This window comes from Ambystoma mexicanum, chromosome 9 (assembly GCF_040938575.1).
Source record: "Ambystoma mexicanum isolate Mex_15411 chromosome 9, UKY_AmexF1_1, whole genome shotgun sequence".
In the NCBI taxonomy this organism is placed as follows: domain Eukaryota; kingdom Metazoa; phylum Chordata; class Amphibia; order Caudata; family Ambystomatidae; genus Ambystoma; species Ambystoma mexicanum.
The window spans coordinates 1,020,277,035-1,020,300,258 of NC_090931.1; the positions used below are offsets into that span (position 1 = coordinate 1,020,277,035).

General features: G+C 40.7%; 1 protein-coding gene across 1 annotated transcript in view; it reads left to right on the top strand.

Annotated features, from left to right (window-relative positions):
• Positions 1 to 23,224, top strand: part of TTC21B (tetratricopeptide repeat domain 21B) — a 1,345,192-nt gene that overhangs the window by 1,012,271 nt on the left and 309,697 nt on the right. The window contains exon 25 of the mRNA XM_069616283.1: positions 6,649 to 6,844. Coding sequence (XP_069472384.1) covers positions 6,649 to 6,844 — 196 coding nt within the window. The remainder of the gene's footprint in view (positions 1 to 6,648; positions 6,845 to 23,224) is intronic.

Consider the following 23,224-nt stretch of genomic DNA (forward strand, 5'->3'; position numbering starts at 1 on the left):
TTGAGAGGTTGCAGACCTCAAAAGCTGCAGCGAAGTCATTGGGCGCTGCAGTTCGCCAACCTCCGCCTTTTTGTCCTAGGGGACAGCAATGGAGGGGGTGGTTCCTTTCGCTATCACTCGTCCTTCAGTAAAGCGAGAGGAGCTGGCAGTCAAAGAGGCCAACGCAGGAGTACCAGGGATGGACGACAGGGTACCCGTGGTGCCAAGGCCTCTCGGGCAGTTGCCTCTTTGCCTTCAGGTAACGCCGCAGCCGCTACCACTCAGTCATGAGGCCATGTCCCATGGTTCGCCGGTTGGGGGAAGGCTGGCGCAGCATCTTGTAGAGTGGAAAGCCATTACTTTTGATGTGTGGGTTCTGGAGATCATAACCCACAGCTACTGTCTTCCCTTTCGGCACAGGCCTCACGACAATCCACCGGGGAACCTCTTTGCAGAGTCCGGATCCGCTCCTTGCGCAGGAAATTCAAGCCCTGCTGGAGAAAGGCGCCATAGAACTGGTGCCTGTAGCGGAGAGGAACAAGGGATGGTATTCCCCTTATTTTTTGATTTCGAAGAAAGACGGGGGATTGAGACCCATCCTGGACTTGCGCGGTTTGAACAAACTCCTCAGGAAGGACAAGTTCAAGATGGTTACTCTCTCTCAAGTCCTCCAGGCCCTTCAGCTTCAGGACTGGTTGGTGTCTCTCGACCTCTAGGATACTTACTTCCATGTGCCGATCCATCCCAAGCACAAGAAGTACCTGAGGTTCGCGGTTGGCGACTCGCACTTTCAGTTTCGGGTCCTGTCGCTCGGATTGACCTCCGCCCCAAGGGTTTTTACCAAGCTCATGGTGGTGGTGGCAGCGCATCTCAGGCAAGGGGGGATTCACGTCTACCCCTACCTGGACGATTGATCAGGGGTAGCTCTCCCAAGCAAGTCCTGGATCATCTGTCTGTCACCTGCCACTCCCTTCACAGGCTGGGCTTCTCCCTCAATTTAAAGAAGTCCCATTTGACGCCAACACAGCGGCTCCAGTACATCGGAGCAGTCCTTGACACTTCCCTGGGGCAGTGTTTTCCTCCCCAGGTGAGGGCTCTTCACATTCAGCAGATGGTGCACAAGTTTCAGCATGCCCAGACACTCCCAGCGTTAGAGTTCTTGAGGTTGCTCGGCCTCATGGTATCCTGCATTCTTCTGGTGCCAGAGGCTCGCCTGCGGATGAGATCTTTGCAGTGGGCACTCAAGATGCAATGGTCGCAGTCCTCCGGCAGGATGTCGGACCCGGTTCAGGTGCCGCCCTCGGTCTCCCGGGACCTTCTGTGGTGGGCCGTCGAAGGCAACTTGATGAAGGGGGCTCCATTTTGGCTTCCCTGGCCGGAGGTGACGATCGTGACGGATGCATCCCTCACGGGATGGGGAGCTCATGCCAACGGGCTGACAGTCAGCGGTCGTTGGTCTCCGTCTGAGTCCAGACTCCATATCAATCTGTTGGAGCTGAGGGCCGTCAGGCTAGCCCTGAAGGCTTTTCTGCCGACTGTGCGAGGAAAGAATGTCCTGATCCTGACGGACAACACAGTGGCCATGCACTACCTCAACAAAAAGGGGGGGGCAGGGTCACTTCCTCTGTGCAGGGAGGCGATGCAGCTCGAGTTATGGGCCATCCAGCAGGAAGTTTCGATCTCGGCAGTTCCTCTGGCCGGAGACGAAAACGTGACGGCGGACGCTCTGAGCAGGCAGAGCACGATCTCTCACGAGTGGGAGTTGGCTCAGGATATTCTCCTGGAGATCTTCGCCCTTTGGGGGACCCCTCAAGTGGATCTCTTCGCCTCCAGTGTCAACCGGAAGTGCGAGAGGTTCTGCTCGCGGGAATTTCCTCCAAAAGGAGCGTTAGGAGACGCGTTCGTGGTGGAGTGGTCATTCCCACTGCTGTACGCGTTTCCTCCAGTCCCCGTCATCCCGAGGTGCTGCGGAGATTACGGAAGTTCGGTTCCCGAATGATCCTCATTGCTCCGGCGTGGGCTCGGAGGACGTGGTACCCGGACCTTCTCGACTTGTCCATCTGCCCTCCACGTCGTCTTCCCTACCGAGACGATCTGCTCTCACGGGAGGGGGGTCAGGTTCTCCATCCAGAGGTCAGATCCCTCAACCTTCACGCTTGGCTTCTGAAAGGGTTAGGTATAAGGATTGGGACCTCCCTGAAGACGTGATGGAGGTGTTGCTCTCGGCCCGAAGGCCAGCAACAAAGTCTCTGTACCGTTGCCGTTGGCGTAGGTTCTGCGACTGGTGCAGAGTTCAGAATGTGGATCCTTTTGCATGTGACATCCCCATGGTTCTGTCCTTTTTACTTTCTTTGGCCCACAGGGGCTTGCAAGTGGGTACCATTAAAGGTTACCTGGCGGCGCTGTCCATCTTTAAGCGCTCGTTTGAAGAGTGTTCTTACTTTAAAATCCCTTTAATTTCACAGTTTCTGAAAGGGCTCACTAATGTGTTCCCTCCGTCACCTTTCCTGGTGCCCGGTTGGGATTTAAACCTTGTTCTTAAGTTTCTTATGGGTGCTCCGTTTGAGCCTTTACATTCTTGCCCTTTGAGGCTGTTAACTCTGAAAACTGTGTTTTTAATTGCGGTTACTTCCGCTCGCAGAGTGAGTGAGTTACAGGCACTTTCAGTTAAGCCACCCTTCACTGTATTCCACAAGGACAGGGTTGTCCTTGGAGTTCGTCCTTCTTTTCTTCCGAAGGTAGTGACGGAATTTCATTTGGCCCAGAAGGTTGTTCTTCCGGCATTCTATCCTGCTCCGCATCCTGGTAAGGAAGAGGAGAGGCTCCATCGGCTTGATCCTAGGAGAGCTTTAAGCTTTTATGTTTCACGCATGACCCAGGTCAGAGTGGACGATCAACTCTTTATTGGTTACGCTGGAAAGCGTTTGGGACAAGCTGTGACGAAACAGACTTTGTCTCGCTGGATTATTTTGGCCATCTCGGAGTGTTACCGCTTGGCGGGTAAGGACCCACCGGCTGGCTTGCGGGCCCATTCTACCAAGGGTATGGCCGCATCTACTGCCCTGCAGAGGGGTGTTCCTATTCGCAACATCTGTGATGCTGCCACCTGGGCTTCAGTACATATATTTGTACGTCACTATTCCCTCGATTCCATCCGAGGACAGGATTTGGCCTTTGGCAAGGCGGTCCTTTGCTCTGCTATTTGATTGGCAATTCTAAATTTTGATTCTAAATTCTTTCCCTCCTCCTTGCTCTGATACTGCTTTGGGAGTCTGTCATAGATATGGAATACGTCGGAGGACCCAATCCCCTCGAAGAACAAGTTACTTTCTTACCTGGTAACGTTCTTTCGATTGGATGGTCCGACGACGTATTCCATATCGCTCCCTCCCTGCCTTCCCCGCTGCAGAATTTCTTTTGCGATTGCAGCTTACGTTCCGCAAGGCTTTGTGTCTGACTGGCAGTTGACTAATGCCACACGTTCTGGGGGAAAAAACTACAACTGAGGCTACGGGCGTCATGCGTCCTACTTATCACATCGGATGACGTCGGAGGAGGTCCTCGACGACGGCGCATCGACGTCATCGACGCAGGACGCAGATGCCGAAAAAAGTTTGCGAAGCAGCACAGTTGTGGTGATTACATGTCATAGATATGGAATACGTCATCGGACCATCCCATCGAAAGAACGTTACCAGGTAAGAAAGTAACTTGTTCTTTAGTGTGAAGGTCAGAATAGAACTTTGGGCACGGAACAGTTTTAATTTTGGACATTCTGACACAAACAGATCTTTATTTTTAGTTCAGGTGGGGAAATTCTTTTTAAAGCAGGGTCAGAGAGGTATTTTCTCAACCCATTTTATTTCCAATAAAAGTATTTAACCAAAAACATTGCTAACTTGTGTTTCATTCCTTACTCCTCACAAAAGACGCTGAAGTCTAGCCAAACCCAATCAAGTTAAGGTAGCCGAGTGGCAAGGCTTAGAGTCAGCAATCAGAATTTAGCATTCTATTAAGATTTGCAACAGGACAACATACTGGATGGCAGTAAATCCTGTGAGATCTCAATATCACTGGAGGTGATTGCATTGGACCTTTTAAAGAGAAGTCAACCCATGTCTACTTTAATTGCCAAGCAGGACATGCTGGATATTTAGGTAAACTCTTGCAAATCATACAAATGCGACGCAATAGTCATTCTCTCTTTGCAACCTGGGGGTAAAAAGGGTTTTCCATTTTTTGTAAATCTTGCCCTTTGGACCTAAATTTAGTCTTCTCAGGGATGGCTTAGAACCCCTGGATATAACTGAAATTGTTCTCCTGGAAGTTCTAGTCATAATCCCATCAGCTCGTACAGCAAGTGAGCTCCAAGCACTGCCCCTAAAGGGAACTTTTCACAGTCCTCCAGAGTGAAACTAGGTGCTCAAAATGCACTACTCATTCATCTCCATAAAGCAGGAAGTCTGCTAACTGACATTTCTTCCAAACCTGACTTCAGAAGTAGAGGGAACTCTCACTAACCTATATGTACGTCTGGCCCTTATGCTTTTTTTGGGCAAGACAACATCCTGCATATCAGATCTTCATCTTATATGTAGGTGCCTCTGCAGGCAAGCAAACACCTCAAGTATCTACCACGAGAGGGACTTTATCTTTTATCCTAGAATGATATATTGTTCATGGGCTGCATTCTCTTTCTCTCACACACACACTGTGATATTAAGAGCTGGTATTCGATTTGGCAGATGCTCATCAAGAAAAACTTTTGTAAAGCTGTTTAAGCACCCCCTTCCTATACCAATATTACTTGGTAAACTGCCATGCGTATAAAGGAAAGGGGATTGCACATAATCATACGAAAAAAGCTACTCATTGTATTGACTTAGGTACTCCTGCTTGATAGTCCCCTTCTCTCCATATGGCCCACCCTGCATCCCTATTTAAAATTATCTAGACGTCAAGGAACATCTTGGTGGATGGACAAGGATAGTACATTAGTCATTATGGTGAGTAACATGTTGAATATCTTACGCATAATATTGTTCTAGAGAATGTTGCAAACGTCAGAGAACTAAATACCCTGTTTAAGAAGGAATTACAGCTATTCAGCAGATCAAAATAATACATGTGCTTGGCTTTTCGCAGAGGCTCTGGTGGCAGAGCTCTTTTGTTAAATGTTGAACTATAAAGTAATGGCCTATTAAGCAATGCCTTGTGGAATATCGAGGTGTTTCAAAAAACGGCTGATTATTACGGATTATCTTTACTTTTGGGAAGCTGTGTTCATTTATTGTATCTCTAATGATTAATGGTAACTGTGCTAGTCAACATGCGGATGTGCTATCATCTGGCACATTTGGGCAGTGCTGGTCTAAAAATCATATGATTGTATGTATATAATGTGTTCAGTGCCTACTGCTATGCAATGGGGTACCAAATCCTGTGTGGCAAATTCAAAAGGCTCACCCTAAAAGCTTTCAAATGTAATGATTTGGTAGACGCACATTCACCCATTGTAGTTTTTAGTGTCAGTTGAGTATGGAGAGTTTTTTCCTTATTCCATTTTTTCAAATACAGCTGCACCAATTTATATTTTTGGAAGAGGCACCTTCAAAAATTATTTTCTGATGGCATGTTATATTAATGTTATTGATATAACAGTTGTTTGGACATTTTTGACATTTGCTTTCACAAATGTGTTTGTTTATTCCTTCAGCCTTGCTCTAAGTGACAAAATCATTCAACAATTAAATTTGGCATGCCAACTTATCACATACTGAACGTTGATTTTCCAAGTTTGCCAAAGACTGTTTTAGGAGTTGTGTGGTTTCATTACTAATCCACGATTAAATAATGTAGGCCTAAAGAAATAGCTGAGATGTTGAATTTTGTGATATTTGGAGCGATTTCTACTGTTTCTCACCTATATCAGAAAATAATCTACAGATGACAGGATATGTGCAATATGGAGAGTAAATTGAATGACAACCTCTAAAGGTAGCCACACCATTTTGCTTGGACACTATTTAATTGAAGGATGGCACAAGAACCTGATGCATCTGATTCTCAGAAAATGTGGGATTTTCTGTATTTATGGCTTCCTGCTTATTTTCAGCGAACAGTTTGACATATTGCTAGGCTAGGATGGGTTGACTGCTTTTTATTGGACTGTTTCTTTTTAGTAATGCAATTTGCAATGTTGTTGGGTCCGGTGATAGGATTTGGTAAAAATGTCATTTTTTCTTTATTAGAAATGCGTTCAACAACTGAAAATGCCTTTGTATACAATTCTCTGTTGAAATAGATTACTTATGAAAAGGTTTAGGCACGCTAGTTAACTAACTTAAAACCTATGGTCTCAGAACAATCTATAATATTTAGAGTTTATAGCCTCAACGACTGTAGAGGTCCCCTCTAGATTTCTTTTTAATCTAATATTGCAGTGTAATTTTAATACACGATGATCTATTCTTGAAATGTGAGCATCTATGTGCTTCCGAAAAGTATGCGGTTAATACTGAATTGCTGGGTATAATTGCTACCTGGGTGATGATCTTTGTGAATGCAACTTAATAACTTTGTGTGCTTCCATTTCTGGATTTGCATGGATTAATTTCACTTTGAATACACTGTGCTTTTGATTTCTAAAACAAGTTTGTGTTTTTATAGAAATTCAACAGAGAAGCAAGAATCTGTGCAGTTAGCTGTGAGAACAGCAGAAAAACTGCTTAAAGAACTCAAACCACAGACAATACAGGGCCATATCCAGCTGCGTATCATGGAAAATTACTGCCTTATGGCCACCAAACAGAAATCAAATGTCGAACGAGCCCTAAATACCTTCACAGAAGTAGCAGCTGCTGAGGTTAGTAATGTATTTATCAATCGCTTAAATTCTAATTGGTCGATTCACAAAAAAGCTACTATGAATAACTGACTTAGTTCTGACTTGAAACTGATGATGGCTAATGGATTCACAAAGAAGTTACTTTAAGTAACTCTGGTTTATGGAGAAGTCAGAATTCATCATCATAACTTATTTGTGAAACAATTCACCCTATCCAGGTTTAAGTCCAGGATAAATCCAAGTAACTTCATTTTGAATCAGCACGAAAACCCGAGTTGAGAGAGTTTTAAAAAAAATGTATGTATATTTCCTGGATACGCGATCATTGAATTTATTGGGCCACAGTACCATGATCCTTCAAATGTTGTTTTTTCGTTTGACCAATAAGGTTTTTCATCTTTGAAGGTTCTTTTTTTTTCGGCAGGTCAGAGGTAATGCGATGGGTAGTACCTTTGCTCCTCTTATGCTAATTTGACCATGGGGTGGTGGGAGGAAACATTTCTGTCTGATTTCATTTCTTTGAGTTTTCCCAGATTGTCATTGTGGCAGTACATCAATGTTTTTATAATTTGGAAGGGCACTGAAGTTGACTGGTTATCATTTGCCACAAGCATCAACAATAAGTTGGTTAATTTGAGGTTTACGGAATGCCATAGTTATCATGAAATTGTATATCTTGATGTCATGGTCACCCTTGATACTATGGAGATCCATACATCCCTCTATAAAAAATCCTCGAACACTGGCCTTCAACTGCATGCCAGTAGCTGCCACCCACCATCTTGTAAAAAAGAGTATTCCATATGGCGAATGTATTTGCTTTCGCCGCAATTGCACCGATATTCAACAATATGACTGGTGCTGTGCGCTGGCTGCTATGGACTTTTTAATACAAGGATATGATAAGAAAATCATTTAATCTGCCTGTGAGGGCACGTGGTCTCTCAAGGGATAAACTTTTATATGACACAAGTTCCAAAAAAATCAACAAACAATGATGAGCTCAGTTAGATTGTGACCTGTGATAATGTCTCTTCGAAGGTTCGCAGAATTGTCCAGAAGCATTGGCGTGTACTCACTTTGGACAAAGATCTGTGCCCTCTTCTTTCTGCACTTCCAACATTAACTTACAAGCGAGTACCCTCTCTCAAAGACAGACTGGTTTCAAGTTTCTTACCTCCCTCACAAAATAATTGTTTTTCGAATTGGATGTCTGGTGTTCCGTTAGGTTTTACCAATTGCTACAAATGTAAGGTGTGTGCTCATGCAAAGGTGCAAAAGTCTTTCAAACATCCAATTACTGATGTCACCTATGAAATCAAATATTCTATTAATTGCAACACTACATTTGTAGTTTATGTGCTCTCATGTCCGTGCTCGAAATAGTACGTAGACAGCACCACCTGTAAACTCAAACTGTGAATTCTCCAGCATTTGAAAGCTATAAAGAATTCTGACCCTACGTATCCTATGACAAAACATTTTAAGCAAGACTATGGCAATGATTTCCGTCTTTTGGCCTTTTTTTGGAGTGGCACATGTTCCCATACATCAAAGAGGCAGCGACCGGAGATTGAATTTAAGGCAGTTAGAAACTAAGATTATTCTAGCCTTTTGACACCAAAACTCCCAATGGTCATAATATAGATGAGGAGCTCTATACCTTTTTTGGAGTATAAACACTTGCTTTTGTCTCACTGGTCTCTTCTATAATTAGGTCAATCCTGTATGTCATGCCCTCTATATTTTTTTTTCCTTTTTCCCCTTTTCTTTGTTTTTTTTTTTTGGCCGCTGCATGTGTTCTTTCATTCTTTTAAGGAAAGATCATGTTTCTTTGGGCTGACATCACTACTCAGCTTTGTGTGGGATCCCGGTTTTATTTTTCATCTTTTGTAGATTGAAGTTTACATTGCTGCCTTCTCTTCTCCTTTGTGCTTGACTTTCCAAATGCATGCGTTTTGTTGCTGGAGCATTTTTGTGATGCAGTACATAAATTGTCAATGATGGTGTTTGTTTTTAACATTTATCATTCTGTAAAATTTAGTAGAAATTGTGAAAATGTATTGCGCAGCGATAAGCACCTTAATGAATTAAATTGATGCACTCATGAGGCTTTACTGACAGGTACATTTAACTGTATGCACTTGCATGTCAGTTTGTCTTTTCGACTTGGTTATATATGATTTTAACTGTTTTATTATGATATCTTGTATTTGATTATGGATTTGCTCAATTGTGATGCACTTTCATTTTTAAAGTCATATGCTAGTCATTTCTTGTCTTCCTTAATTGTGCAATCATTGAATGTGCTGCTACCTTTTCAATGCTGCTCTAGACTAATTCAGATTGTATATGGATTTTGCACCTTATTTTGAATGCTGCTAGCGGTCTGATGTTATCATGCACTACGCAATTTATCATTATACCCTTTATCTTTGAAATAATATTAGGTGGTCTTTTAAAAGCAATTACTGCACTGATGTACTATGTTGCACTTTACCATGTATGCTGCTAGTCCCAACAACGCTGTAACAAATGTGCACTTTATTTTTGAAATGCTGCTTTCCGCAATTAATACAAGTTTGTGTTTGTATTTGGATACTCCTATGAATCTGATGCCGGGCTGTGATTGTTTATGGCTCTGAGCTGGGATTGACATGATTGGATAAATGTGGATGTCTAGCAATTTATCGCAGTGCAAAGAAGGGTTCGGTTTGAAATACATTTTATGCTGTATGTGTATCATCACTCAAACAGAATATTTAACTGTTTGTATTCTACTTTGCACTGTATCTTCAGTTGGTATTATACAATACTGTTGTCTCCCGTTCAAAGATGTCTGCTGAATTGTCTACGCTGAAACCTCTTTGTTGTTGTCTGCAGTGGACATGTCACGTGTGTCATCAGTGATGTAATCAATGACATTTGTGATGTCATCTTATATGTCCTGGGTCTTAGTCTTAGCAGTGCACGGTGGTGGCGCAAGTTATGGTTGCTTATCTTACCATAACTGGCATATTTCAGGGGTTTTTCAGTTTTACTTGGAACCATAACGTCCGTTTAACAAAGATTTTTCTTTGAATTTCATAGGTTTTTATTAGTCCAACTTAACCATAACGTCCCTTTTGACAAAGTTTTTTCAGTGAATATATATATATATATATATTTATATATATTTATTTATTTATTAATTACACGGCCACAGTAGTGGCCGTGTAGTTTTGCTTAAGTTGCTGTTTCCATAGAAAGAGCACTTTTTGGGCGGCTTATAACTCCACTCCCCCTGGACGAATCCTCGCCAAACTTTGCAAAAAAAAGTATATGGTCCACTCTGAATTTTTTTGCAAAGTTAGGTGAGGTTTGGTCCAGGGGGGGAAACTTATAGGGGGGTCCCAAAAAGTCTTTTTTTCCCTAGAGTGAATGGGGGAAAAACTTTGCGCATGGGTACAGGCCAAACCGCTGGACGGATTTTCACCAAATTTGCGGCAGGGGCTTGGTCCCGAAACAGTGCTTTTGTAAATTTGGTGACAATCCGTCCAGTAGTTGCCTTTAAAACGATTAAAGAATATGTCTCTAAAAATTAGTGATATCTATGTCCGCTCCGCGGTCACACTTCCCTGTTCGCTCCGCGGACAATATACCGATTGGCCAGGGGGGGTTGCGTCATGACCGCAGACACGCAACGTCTTCGCCGATTGGCTACAGCGGGCCGTGATGTGCGTCTGAATGTGTGGATGCGCCTGACATCTTGGATCCGAAGACAAAACGGTCGCCACCAGAGGCGAAATGCTGTTTTGGAAAGTGTTTTGCTCTGCTACAGTGAGTGAGGAGGAAACAGAGTAAGAGATGGGTTAAATACTGTACTTGTTTGGACGGGAGGTGTTAATGATGTATTGGCCATGCGAAATGGTGTTTGGGAAAATATTGTGATGTTCTATAGTGATTGGCGAGGTTTAGAGAGCAAGAGATGGACGAAATACTGTGCTTATTTGGGCGGCAATTGGTAGTGATGCATTCTCCATTGCCACCTTGTTCAGGATATTTGTACGTCCAGAAAATGAGGGGTGTAATAAGCGTATTTCAGTACGTACTGTGTGCAGGCACCTTGAAAATGATCGAAGGACACGCGTGGTGTTAGTGACCATTGACATTGCGTTCATGTCGTTAATACATTACATTTTCCTATGGGTCTCTTATTTATTAGTACGGTACCATGGTTGTGACATGCTTTGGTGGTTGTGGGCAGGGCCTAGAGTCTTGGATGCATGGCCGTAGGCCGAAGGCCCTACTTCCAAAACTGTAGGCCCTGGCCACAACCACCGCAGCATGTCACAACCGTAGATACACCTGTAGTATTGATTATGGATTATATGGTTGTGGGGGAGTGTGTGCTGTGTTGGGTGCTTGGCTGAAGGCCATGCTCCCAAAAACAAAGTTATAAGGGCTGGAGGTATAAGCCAGTGCACACCAAAACATTCCAATATCTATGGACATACAACTAGGCATGCAGTCTGTGGCGAGATGAGGTGAATCATACCACTCCTATCAATATACCCCTACCACAGTACATCACTGAGGTGGTTGTGGGAAGGATGTAGAGTTTTGCCTGCATGGCTGCAGGCTGTAGGCAACATACAATACTTAAAACCCAAGGCCCTGTCCAGAACCACCACATCATATTACAGCAATGCATACACCCGTAGTATAGGCTAGCATGTTAGATGGTTCTGGGGATGGTATACAGTGTTGGCTGCATGGCCGAAGGCCAAGCACCCAGAAACGACCTTATCAGCAGTGCAGTTATAAGGCAATGTACACGTGTACATTCAAATGTTTGTGCGCACATATCCAAATGTGTAGGTCCAGCCCAAAATCACTGCAGCATATTAGACAAGCACATTAGTGGCTGTGTTGTTATGGTGCAGGTGCTGTTTCCATAGGAAGAACACTTTTTGGCAGCCTTATACCTGTGGTACCCTCGGATAGTTCGTTAAGAGTTTCAACAAAAAAGAATCTAACACTCTGACTTTCTTTGGAACATTTGTTGATGTTTCGTGCACGGGGAGGAAAGTTATAAGGGGTTCTCAAAACGTCTTTTTTTCACCTTAAAGTGATTGGGGGAAAAAGTTTGTGACTCTTTCTCTGATTGCTTGTAAAACAGCGTGAAATACGTCAGCTTTCTTCTGTGGCCCCCCTATCTTTTATTCATGTTTTAGTGTACGCCCATACCTCCAGAAAATCATATAAAAGAAGACAGCATTGGACTTGTCACATTGATGCAATAGTATTTCAGAAGGACACGTTTGAGGGGGCCACAATGGGATGTGGAAGCACAAACTGAAAAAGTGATACGTTTAAATGCAAGCTTCTGCTCACTGTACCACGACCAATTACGGCATGTGAGTTACAATGTTTTTGAAATTAAATTGCGGTCAGACTGGCGTAGTTAGTTTAAAACACTAAGGCAACCATCTGCAGTGTTTTCAGGAAACGGCGCTTCTGGAGGTGTATGTGAGTAGCAGTTCTCATAATTGAATTGCAATATGTTACTTCAAAGAAAGAATGTATTTGGTTTCTCAGTCGAGGCCAGATGAGTTGCTTTTTCAGTTGACCGCTCATTACGCACGCGCATTTGTGATGTCATCTTTGATGTCCTGGGTGTTAGTGTTAGCAGTGCACAGTGGTGCGGGCAGTTATGGTTGCCGAGGCAACCATAACTGGTGAATTTCAGGGGTTTTTCGGTTTTACTTGGAAGTATAATGTGACGTTTGTATTATGTCATGTTTATAAAAAAGAAATGTGAATTTCACAGGTTTTTAGTAGCGCAAGTTTTTTTTTAGTATATATATATATATGTATATTCAGTAAAAAAACTTTGTTAAAGGGACGTTATGGTTAAGTTGCGCTACTAAAAACCTATGAAATTAATTGAAAAAATGTTGTTAAAGGGACGTTAGGGTTCAAAGTAAAACTGAAAAACCCCTGAAATTCGGCAGTTATGGTAAGATGAGCAACCATAACTTGCGCCGCCACCGTGCACTGCTAAGACTAACACCCAGGACATCAAAGATAACATCACAAATGTCACTGATGACATCACTGATGACATCACATGTGCATTTACTTTTCATGAAAACTCTGTAGAAGGGATTCTTATTGTAATTTTGACAAAAAAGTGTCAAGGATCATTGGAATAAATATCATGAGCTAATTAGTGCATTAAGGAATGTGTTGATATACATAGCATTCTATTATGAAGTTCTATCCAGTATACTAAGCTATTCATGCAGAAACATAAGCAGTGTGTGCAGCATAAATGATAAAGGTGCAATATTCATAATCTTGCCATGTTGAATACTGAAATGATAACTGCTTTTTTATTAGAGTTTTGCATAATGTGAAACATGTAATAGATAGCTAATAAAACTCAATTACTACATTATTGCATTACTGCACACCAAACACAAACCGACAATAACACATACAAATAGAGCATATACAGGGAAAGTGAAGTAAACAAAAAACAGCAGTATTACCCGACAATTTTCATAACGTAACTGATTATCTTCATGTACAGAAATGATTTCTCTGCTTCAAAGCTACTACTTCCCTATGTATAACTATCACATATTTTGACTAGACCCTAATGAAAGTAGTGTACGTGCAATGTGTACAAATATGAGCATATTCAGGGAAAGTACAGTAATAAAAATACAGAACTATAACAGTGTTGATAACCGTACTAATCATCTTCATACATAGAAAGCATTGTTGTCTTCCAAGTCTGTCTTTTCTCCCTTGTATATGGTTCATATGCTTTGAGTGGACCCTAAGTGAATTACTGTAAGAACATATTTGTAGTATAAGTCTACAAACATAGTACTTTGTATTATAGTATAGTGAATTTTTAGTTCCTGATTGTAACTGGCCTAGATATATCAGTAAAGGAAAAAAGAGGGAGCCAGACGTGATGTCATCAGTGATGTCATCAGTGACATTTGTGATGTCATCTTTGATGTCCTGGGTGTTAGTCTTAGCAGTGCACGGTGGCGGCGCGAGTTATGGTTGCTTATCTTACCATAACTGGCGAATTTCAGAGGTTTTTCGGTTTTACTTTGAACCATAACGTCTCTTTAACAATGTTTTTTCAATGAATTTCATAGGTTTTTAGTAGCGCGACTTAACCATAACGTCCCTTTAACAAAGTTCTTTTCCTGAATTTCATAGTTTTTTAGTAGCACAACTTAACCATAACGTCCCTTTAACAAAGTTCTTTTCCTGAATTTCATAGTTTTTTAGTAGCACAATTTAACAATAATAACTTTGATTTTATGTACATATAATATGGAACATACTGAACCCTTTCTACTGAATTTGACGGTCCGCAGACATGTTTGGACAACAGTACCACCACCTAAAAACTCTGGGGAGGTATGTGTAATAGTTATATCATAACATAGGAACATTTAACAAATTCACAAAGCAGCACACATACAAAGTATATGTAGTAATACTTAAAAAATGTTACCCATATATGTAACACACTAACCATTCATGTAAATACAATATGTTTTAAAATGGAATATACCAAAAGAAGATAAAGTGGCTTCCACCATAATTACCTCACAGACGCTCCACAACCAACAGCAAGACCAGACGTATACACTACTGATTACATATCTCACCAGACATAGTAAGTGCACTTCTTTTTACTCATATATTTATAAACTTTCTATATTAGAAAACAAAACATATTACTTTTTTGTTTTCTCACAGAAATGTGTAGTACTCTCGACTGGCTAGACGAGCATTTCCCACGAGAGGAAATGTTAGAAAATAGTCCACCTAATGGTACACACTTTACTATATAAACCAATTAATACATATTATTCTGTATACATTTAACATATCCATTTTTTTTATTACAGACCATACAAAAATTCCAAGCTCTCACGACAACTCTCACAACAACAATGAGAGGATATCACTCTCCAGCAGATTAATCAAAAAATGGACGACCTTATGCAAAATTTTATGGATTTGAAAAACTTTGTGGAAAATTATGTGAAACCCCCAACAGCACACCATTGTCCACCCTGCACTTGTCCCCCCTCACCCTATCCCACGCAGTTAAGCCCAAACCATGTCTATGGACCAAAGCGTTTCGATGAGCTTTCCTTCCCTTCTTCACCTGATCCCAGTTATCTAGAAATCCCTAATTCTCCTGTTTTTGTTTCCGTTTCTGCCCCACCTTCCCAGTCATAATTGTATATATATATGAAATAAAGTTACTTTTCTTATATTGTGTTGTAATTACTTTCAGTTCCTTGTGATAAAACCAATTTAGGTGTCCACGGACAACGCGGTTGTTCGGAAATGTTTGTAAAGAAACGAAAATGTGACTGTCCTGAGGACACTACATCTGTCCGTAATGTTCTCATGCAAGTTGAAAATGTTCAAAGAACTCGTAGTGTCCTGAAATGTTCGTAAATAAATGAAAATGGAGGTGTCCTTAAGAACACTATGCCTATTCGTAGTGTTCGATAGCAAACAGAAACTGTTCTAAGAACACTCGTGGTGTCCTGAATTGTTCCTAAATGAACGAAAATGGAGGTGTGCTTGAAACGCTATGTCTGTCCGTATTGTTAGCAAATAAATTAAACTGTTCTAAGAACAAACGGCTGTCCGTAACTGTTCGTTTTACATGTGACGCACTTTGAATTAGTTCAGGACCCGAACACTGTCCGCAGAACATCAACACGCATGCGCAAAACAATGTCCGTACATTGGGTGTCCTGCGGACGACCGCTACCTTAGCAAACATGCTCACAAAACAATCATGTGACCGCGTCCACACTCATCTCGTGCTCTAAATGCGGACACTGTTTGTGTCCCCGACCAGTTTAAAAGTACATTTCCAAGTAATCCACAATATTTCTCATTAAAAGATCACCATACCACAAATCCCACATACTAATCCTAACTTTCCACAAAGTTTTTGTGACTTTTTTAACCTTTTTTGATGTTCGATCTGTCTTGCGGACGGCGCGCATGTCTGTGACCCGCGCACAAGCACCCCGATATAAGACCACGCCCTAGAGCGCATTCTCATTGTGTTTCTGACTATTCCACAGAGCACACTGCATTTTGCTGCATACTTTGCAGATTGAGATTTCCTTCTCCAAGCCTATGACATCCAAGGCTCGACTATTACCACATGGTGCTACATCTGCCTCAGCACCACCCCCAACCCCTCCACCACCACCATTTCCCCATGGGCCTGAAGAGGGGAACAGGAGTGAGGATACAGAGGAGGAAGAAGAGGATGACGAGAATGAGGTAGAGGAAATCCCTACTACCCGCCCTCGGCGTGAATCTTGGATGTGGCGGTTGTTTACCGTTCATGGAAACGGTCCTAAGTCTCATGCGAACCGTGTCACCTGTAATGAGTGCAAAATGGTACTCAGTCGCGGGAAACATGGTTTGTATAGCTTTGGGACCACTACCATGAAGCGACACCTGCGCTCATTCCACACTGGGGCCATTCGCAAGGTTGTACCTTGCGAGAAGCGTAGTAGGTTGATTGCCTCTACTTCATCCTCCGTTCCTGATCCTGTCACCACAAGGAACACCTCTATGGGACAGCATCTTCCTCAAGCTGCCTCACAGGCCATACAGAATTCTGATGACCCTTACCTTTCGAGGGTCACAGTTGTATGTGTGTACTGTGACACAGTACTCTGCAGGGGGGTACGACTTCGGAGTGCTTTTGAGACGATCGTCTCAGAGCACCAGAAGACCTGCTCACTACCCAAATAAAACCCACTCTACATCTTCCTCTCTCAGCTCGCCCTTTCTTATCCCTTTGGTTGCTGTCCCCCTCCGTTTGCCCTCCTTTCTCTCCTCTCCTAGTGTGTCGTGTATAAAAAAGAACAAAAAAAATCTAAAATAACAAAAATCAAAAAAAAAATAAGGCTCTCTTCAGAGCCGCCTTTCATAGTTAAAAAATAGAAGTGAAGATACATAAAGCATAGCCATTTCCATTTCGTGAAAGTCCGCGGACGGTCCGCGAACAGAAAAACAATTGCATTTCTACCCTGTTGAAACCAATGCATTTTTCTCTAACAGGAAGTGGTGGCTCTGAAAAGAGCCTTTGGGAGGTGTTTGAATGTAAAACATTTTAACTACGTAAGGCGTACTTCAAAACGAATGATGTATTTCTAAAAAAGGTCGCAATGCATTTTGTACATTTCTCAGAAAAATCTGATTGCCAGCATGAGTAAGATGGACTCCATCTTTGCGAAAAATGTATGTACTACAAAACAAAATATTTTCATTGTTAAAAGAGGAAATGCCAAAATCTCTTAGGAAGGCACAAACAGCCTTATTAACATTACGCCTTGCTTTCTCCATTTGTGGACCACATGACAAAGAAAAAAGCCACACTTGTCTCTGCGCAATCCGTGAAAAAATTATTTTAGAGTTTGGAAACATGTCCATTATCTTCTGAAGTCCTTCTTTCATTGCAAATTGCAAAGAAATTCCAGACACATGTCCTAAACTGTTCCCTCCACAATGAATTACAATTATGTCTGGATGTTCCTCTATCTTCAAAGTTGCACAGAGAGGTAGCAAGTCCAACCACTTCATTCCACGCACTCCATGCCAGTGCACTTCCACATGTGGGAATCCAAGATCTATAGATACTCCACAGCTTTCTGCATGCACCTTCAACCAATGAATCCACGAGTCTCCCAAAATCCATACAATCTGTGTTTTGAAACACTCAGCCATAGCTATCTGTTCTTCTCTCTGCAAAAACAATATCTGAGAAAGCCTCTCCTAGCACAACACACTCACTAAACTTTACTGGCCAATCCCTTGCTTCATACAATCTCATTTCCATACCTCCCCTCCCCAAATTCCCCGGATGTAATACGCGGTGTCCTAGAACTACCGCCATGTCCGCGAACGTATCGTAACATGTACAGCCCTTCTACCATTTCGATTTCACTCTCTGTGCCATTCCCTAATTGGATGTAGCTAAGCAATCACATGACCATCCACCAATCAAATCCAATAACTCTACATGTAACTGCATCATCATAGAGCAGCACTACAAATGTATGGTGTATCTCTCGGAGTACAAGTCTCATACCATTGACAACCACGATCTACGAGAAATACTATACAAATCACCAATATTTCTACTTGCAGCTTGGTCCATATCCATATACATGAACAGAAAGTACAGGTATGCATATTTTCTACACAGTACATGAACACATTTTCTAACCGACTTTTACCTTCTATAATCTGAGAAATGAATGGACGATCATTGTTTCATTGTCCTAAAATGACCTGTCACTTACAAACCTTTATATTGTTTAATTTCTTCATACTCACACACACATGCAAATACTATTAAACTAACATTTTTGAAATAAAATATATACACGACATATAATCACACAAAATAACATACACACTCTATGATCAAATCTCAAACAATAATATTTGTACAAACACATAATTGGTTTTAATTTTTTTCGTTTATATAAGTACTTACATACATTTATATAGGACAAGCAGACTATGACATTCACTCACTGTTACGTGAAAAAGCAGGCTATGACACATAGCTCTCAACTCACACGCTTTTGGCGGGTGTCACCCGCCTTGTAAAGGACTGACTCACCCACCAAGCTTCCTGCACGCCCATTCATTCCAATGGGCATCTCAGCCGCCAAAAACAAAATCGGGTGATTTCACCTGCCTTTGCGACACACATGGTTGAGCGCTATGATGACAATGACTCACTATTACGTGGAAAAGCTTAGTTACAAGAATAGTGGTATACGTTGGTAGATTATGAATTCCACAAACCATAGTAAAGATATTTTCTTTCCTACTCTTAGTCATAATATAGTTTTAATGGTTTTCAGGAAGGCGCTGAGCATTTCAATTTAAAAAAATTTATGTCTCAAATGAAAACAGTGCTATATAGCAACCAAATTACTAATTTCTTTCTTTTACAATTGCAGTGAAGCCCATTCTCCTGAATAGAAGCAGCCGATTTTGATTTACAAAGAACTAAGAAGCAAACTACTCATTTTTGAAAAAAAGTAAGTAGATTGTTACCATAATATTTGATTTATAACTCACACACACTGTACGGTGCATTCATGGTATTTCTGTGCCTAAAAATAGAGATTCTGCACCATTCTGACCAAAAATCCCCCCCGTCTTAAACCGTGATCTCCTGTCAGAATAGCCCCCAAATTCCTATTTTTCGGCACACAAATTACCGAACTCAGCCGCTAGAATGTAGATGTTGTAGAACAAACAACTGTTTTAATTGTATAGCTTTACCTATATTATTTATTCTTCTCCACACCACCGGCTTACTTTTTTCTGTCATCTGAACCCCAGTTTAGTAACACATTAATTGAAGAATACCCATCCCTGGTAGTTCAACATCCCAATTCACAATCACACACCATTACATACATCTTTATCATCTTACTCAAACAATCATGCACACAACACACATGCATTGCAGAAAACCCCAACCCATTCCTTCTGTATTTTTTTCAACAGACGCTACAGAATGCCCACCAAAAAGCAACTCCGTAGAAAGGGACGCAGAAGTGGAGCAAATGAAAAGAAAAGTCTCCAACATAAACATCCATCTATAGCAGAATTTGTAAAAAACGTTGAAACACAACAGCTAATACAGTCATGTTGTGAAACAGAAGAAGTTTCTAGTGCAAAAACTTTGCCTCCTCTATCACAAAGTAAAACGACCCAAAAAACTATTAACAGAAAATCAACTATCACTACAAATAAAACGTCTTCTATAAATCTTGATATAGTACAAAGTAAGCATACCAAGAAAAGTATATTAGCCAAATTGTTCCGTCACAAAGTCCTTCAAAATCTGATAAAAACAGGAGAAAAACCAGGTTCAACACTTCAAACCTATCGTAGGAAAGTAATCTTAGAAGCGTTGATAGACAGTGCAATTCTTCTCAAAAGAAACTTATTTATTGTTGTGTTAAACAGAATTAAACCACTAACAAAACTAATAACTAAACTTCAAAAAAGACTTCTCAATAAACAAAATGTGAACAGAAATAACTTCTTAAATATCTGTGGAGGTGAATGGAGTCACACTACAAGCACAGAACCATACTTTAATGAAGAAGCGTACAAACAAAAGCAAACAAATACAATTGCCATACATAGCAGTGGTCGAGGTTATGAAAAAGTTAATAATACCATAATGGAACAAGAAGTACTCCTTACAAAAATATGCCCTGAAAACTTAGATTTACCCCTCCATTCGACTGAATCAGAACATCTAATTTACACATGGCCATGCACGTCAATGTGTAACATTCCCAAAAAAATGTTCAAATCTTTACGCCTATTCCTCAATCAATATGTGAAAAGCAAAGACAAAATCAAAATTAAAATACTGCAAAGTATGGATGCTTGTCCAGTACGCAAGCACACAGGACTGCAAGGACATTCGTTGGCCTGCATATCAGGAGCTACTTGTAAAACAACCTTCCATGATATCAAAAGGATGTCAACACATCATGCAAGTATAAGAAATCTAGTTTATAAATTGTATTATGCAAAAAGTCCTGCTTTAGCACTAGCCAATTTAAATAACATTCTTCTACATGGTACACCAAAAGACCTACTAGAAGAAATCGAGTATATACAGAAAAAATATTTTGGAAATGAAACCCACTTACAAGATGAAATCTGCACATGGCAACTTTTCACTACACACATACAAAAAAGAAATACTCAAATTTCAAAGCACTTCAGATGAAGTACCAAACCACGTGTGTGTATGTTGCCGCAGAACGTGTTATAAAAGTAACACAAAAACTATAGACCTTTCATACAAAATAGAAGACAATGAATATTCTAAATGGTTTGAATTAGCTCTCTACCTTATAGCAGAAAACAAATACGAAATAACTGACCCCATAATACTTTGCAGTTACTGCACTACCAAACGTGACAACAACCAAACTCCTTCACGTGCTATCTCAAATAACTTGGAATTACCTCCACTACCAAAACTCCTTCAACAACTTAATTTATATGAGAGCATCATAATTCAAACAGTTCATCCATTTCAAGCAATAATACGCCTTCAACCAAAAACTGCAAAATTACCTCCCTCTGAATTAGTGAAAGGTATTTGTGGAAAAGTAGTGTATTTACCATTAGATCTAAAAGAAAATGTGCACACTTTAGGAGTGCAACGTCCAATGCAACAATCTTTAATTATCTTGGTAAATGGAGTACCTACAAAAGACAAAAGAAATTGGCAACAACTGGTAGATTTACATAAAGTTAGAGAAGCCCTGCAATATCCCAAAGAGAATAATGATTATTACAAAGAAATTAATATCGAAGAAAACTTGAAAGATACAACTGAAATAATTCAAGAGACACAAGAAACTGGTCAATTTGCTCCTAGATCCTGCTACAATAGCAAACACTTTAGACCATTATACAATTCACCCATTGCACTCTAATGACACCATAGAAGATGTACTGGAAACGTACCAAATGCGTCAAACAAAAGGATCACCAATCAGCATATGGGAAAAAAGTATAGAAGCACGTGCTTTTCCTCTACTCTTTCCTACTGGCAAAGGAGGAAGATATGATGATAGACCTGTTCAAATATCAGCATCAGAATATCGCTCATTACGAATGTATTCTGAAGATCCCAGATTTCGACAAAATGTGGAATACATATTCCACCTACTCTTTGAAAGTGAACTCTCAACTTTGTTATGGAGTTGCACACATATTAAAATCAGGATAACACTTTCAAAATATGATAGCCACACAATTATTACAAAAAGTTCAACAAAAAGATGAGGTTTTACAGACAAATCTTAGAAATCTATTAGCAAATATGCGAGGTACTAAAGAGTACTGGTTTCGACGCCATGGAGATGTACTTTGTATGATCAGAAACCTTGGCCCACCCACTTGGTTTCTTACATTAAGTTGCGCAGAATATGCAAGGGAAGATTTACATGCTTTCCTACGCATATCAAACAAAAACAAAACAAACATAGATATACTAACACCTGGAGAACTTTGTTCTCAGGATCCTGTTAATGTTTCTAGATATTTTCACCATCGCTTCATTGCTATGCTACATTATATTTGTAATAAAACTGTTCCTCCCCTTGGAGAAGTGCAACACTTCTTTTGGAGACAAGAATACCAAGCCAGAGGAGCGCCACATGTCAACAAGCTTTTATGGATTAAAGATGCTCCTAAATTTGGTCAAGACAGTGATGCCACTGTTTTACAGTTTATTGAAAAATATGTCACTTGTGAAATTCCGTCAGAATCCACAAATAGTGATCTTCATGCAAAAATCTTATAATTCCAAAGACACAAATGTGGCAAATATTGTCGTCGCAAATACAAAAACAAAGGGAAATACTACACCAAATGCCGATTTGGTTTCCCTAGACCAGTTACAAATACAGGTCAAGTGAACAACCTCATGTCTTCAGTTAGACAGTGTTAAAGGTAGGTCACCTAAAAATACATATTGCATAAAAAGAAAAGAAGAAAAATATATCAATGATTACAATGCAAGCATTGCCCACTTGTGGAATGCAAACATAGATGTGCAGTACATTGCAGACAATTCTACTGCAGTTGCACGATATGTCACAGCATACTTAACCAAATCAGAAAAGACAGAGCTCCAAGACCTCTGGAATGACCTGTCGTCAGATAAAACAGTGTCTCAGAAATTATACAGCTTGGGCATAAAAATGCTGTCCCGTAGAGAATGTGGATCCTATGAAGCAGCTGATCGATTAACTGGTACTGCATTGTATGGTAAAACTGCAAATATAGTATGGCTAAGTCTTGATCCAGCTAAATCTAGAAAGAGTTCTAAAATCCTATGAAGATATAGAAACAATAGCCAAACATGATCCCAACAGCCAAGAGATTTTAAAAAACAATTTATTGGACACATACTACCCAAACAGGAGTACCACTTTGGAAACCATGTGTCTATACCACATAGCCCAAAACTACACATACAAAAATAATATAAAACCTGATGAGCAAAACCGTAAATACAAAGTGACAAACTGTGATGGCAGCTTAGTAAAACTCACCAAACCAAATTTAATTAATCATATCAAATTGTCATTAAAGACTCCTCAACATAAAGAAATATTACATGTCCCTGCTACAACTCTTCAAACCATGGAGAAAAGAAGAAGAAATACTAGATAACAATGTTGCACAATGAACAGCAACACGAAGAGGAACTCCAGGCCCAACTAGATAAGGACACTCCTGACAGTAGTCAACCTTCTGTCA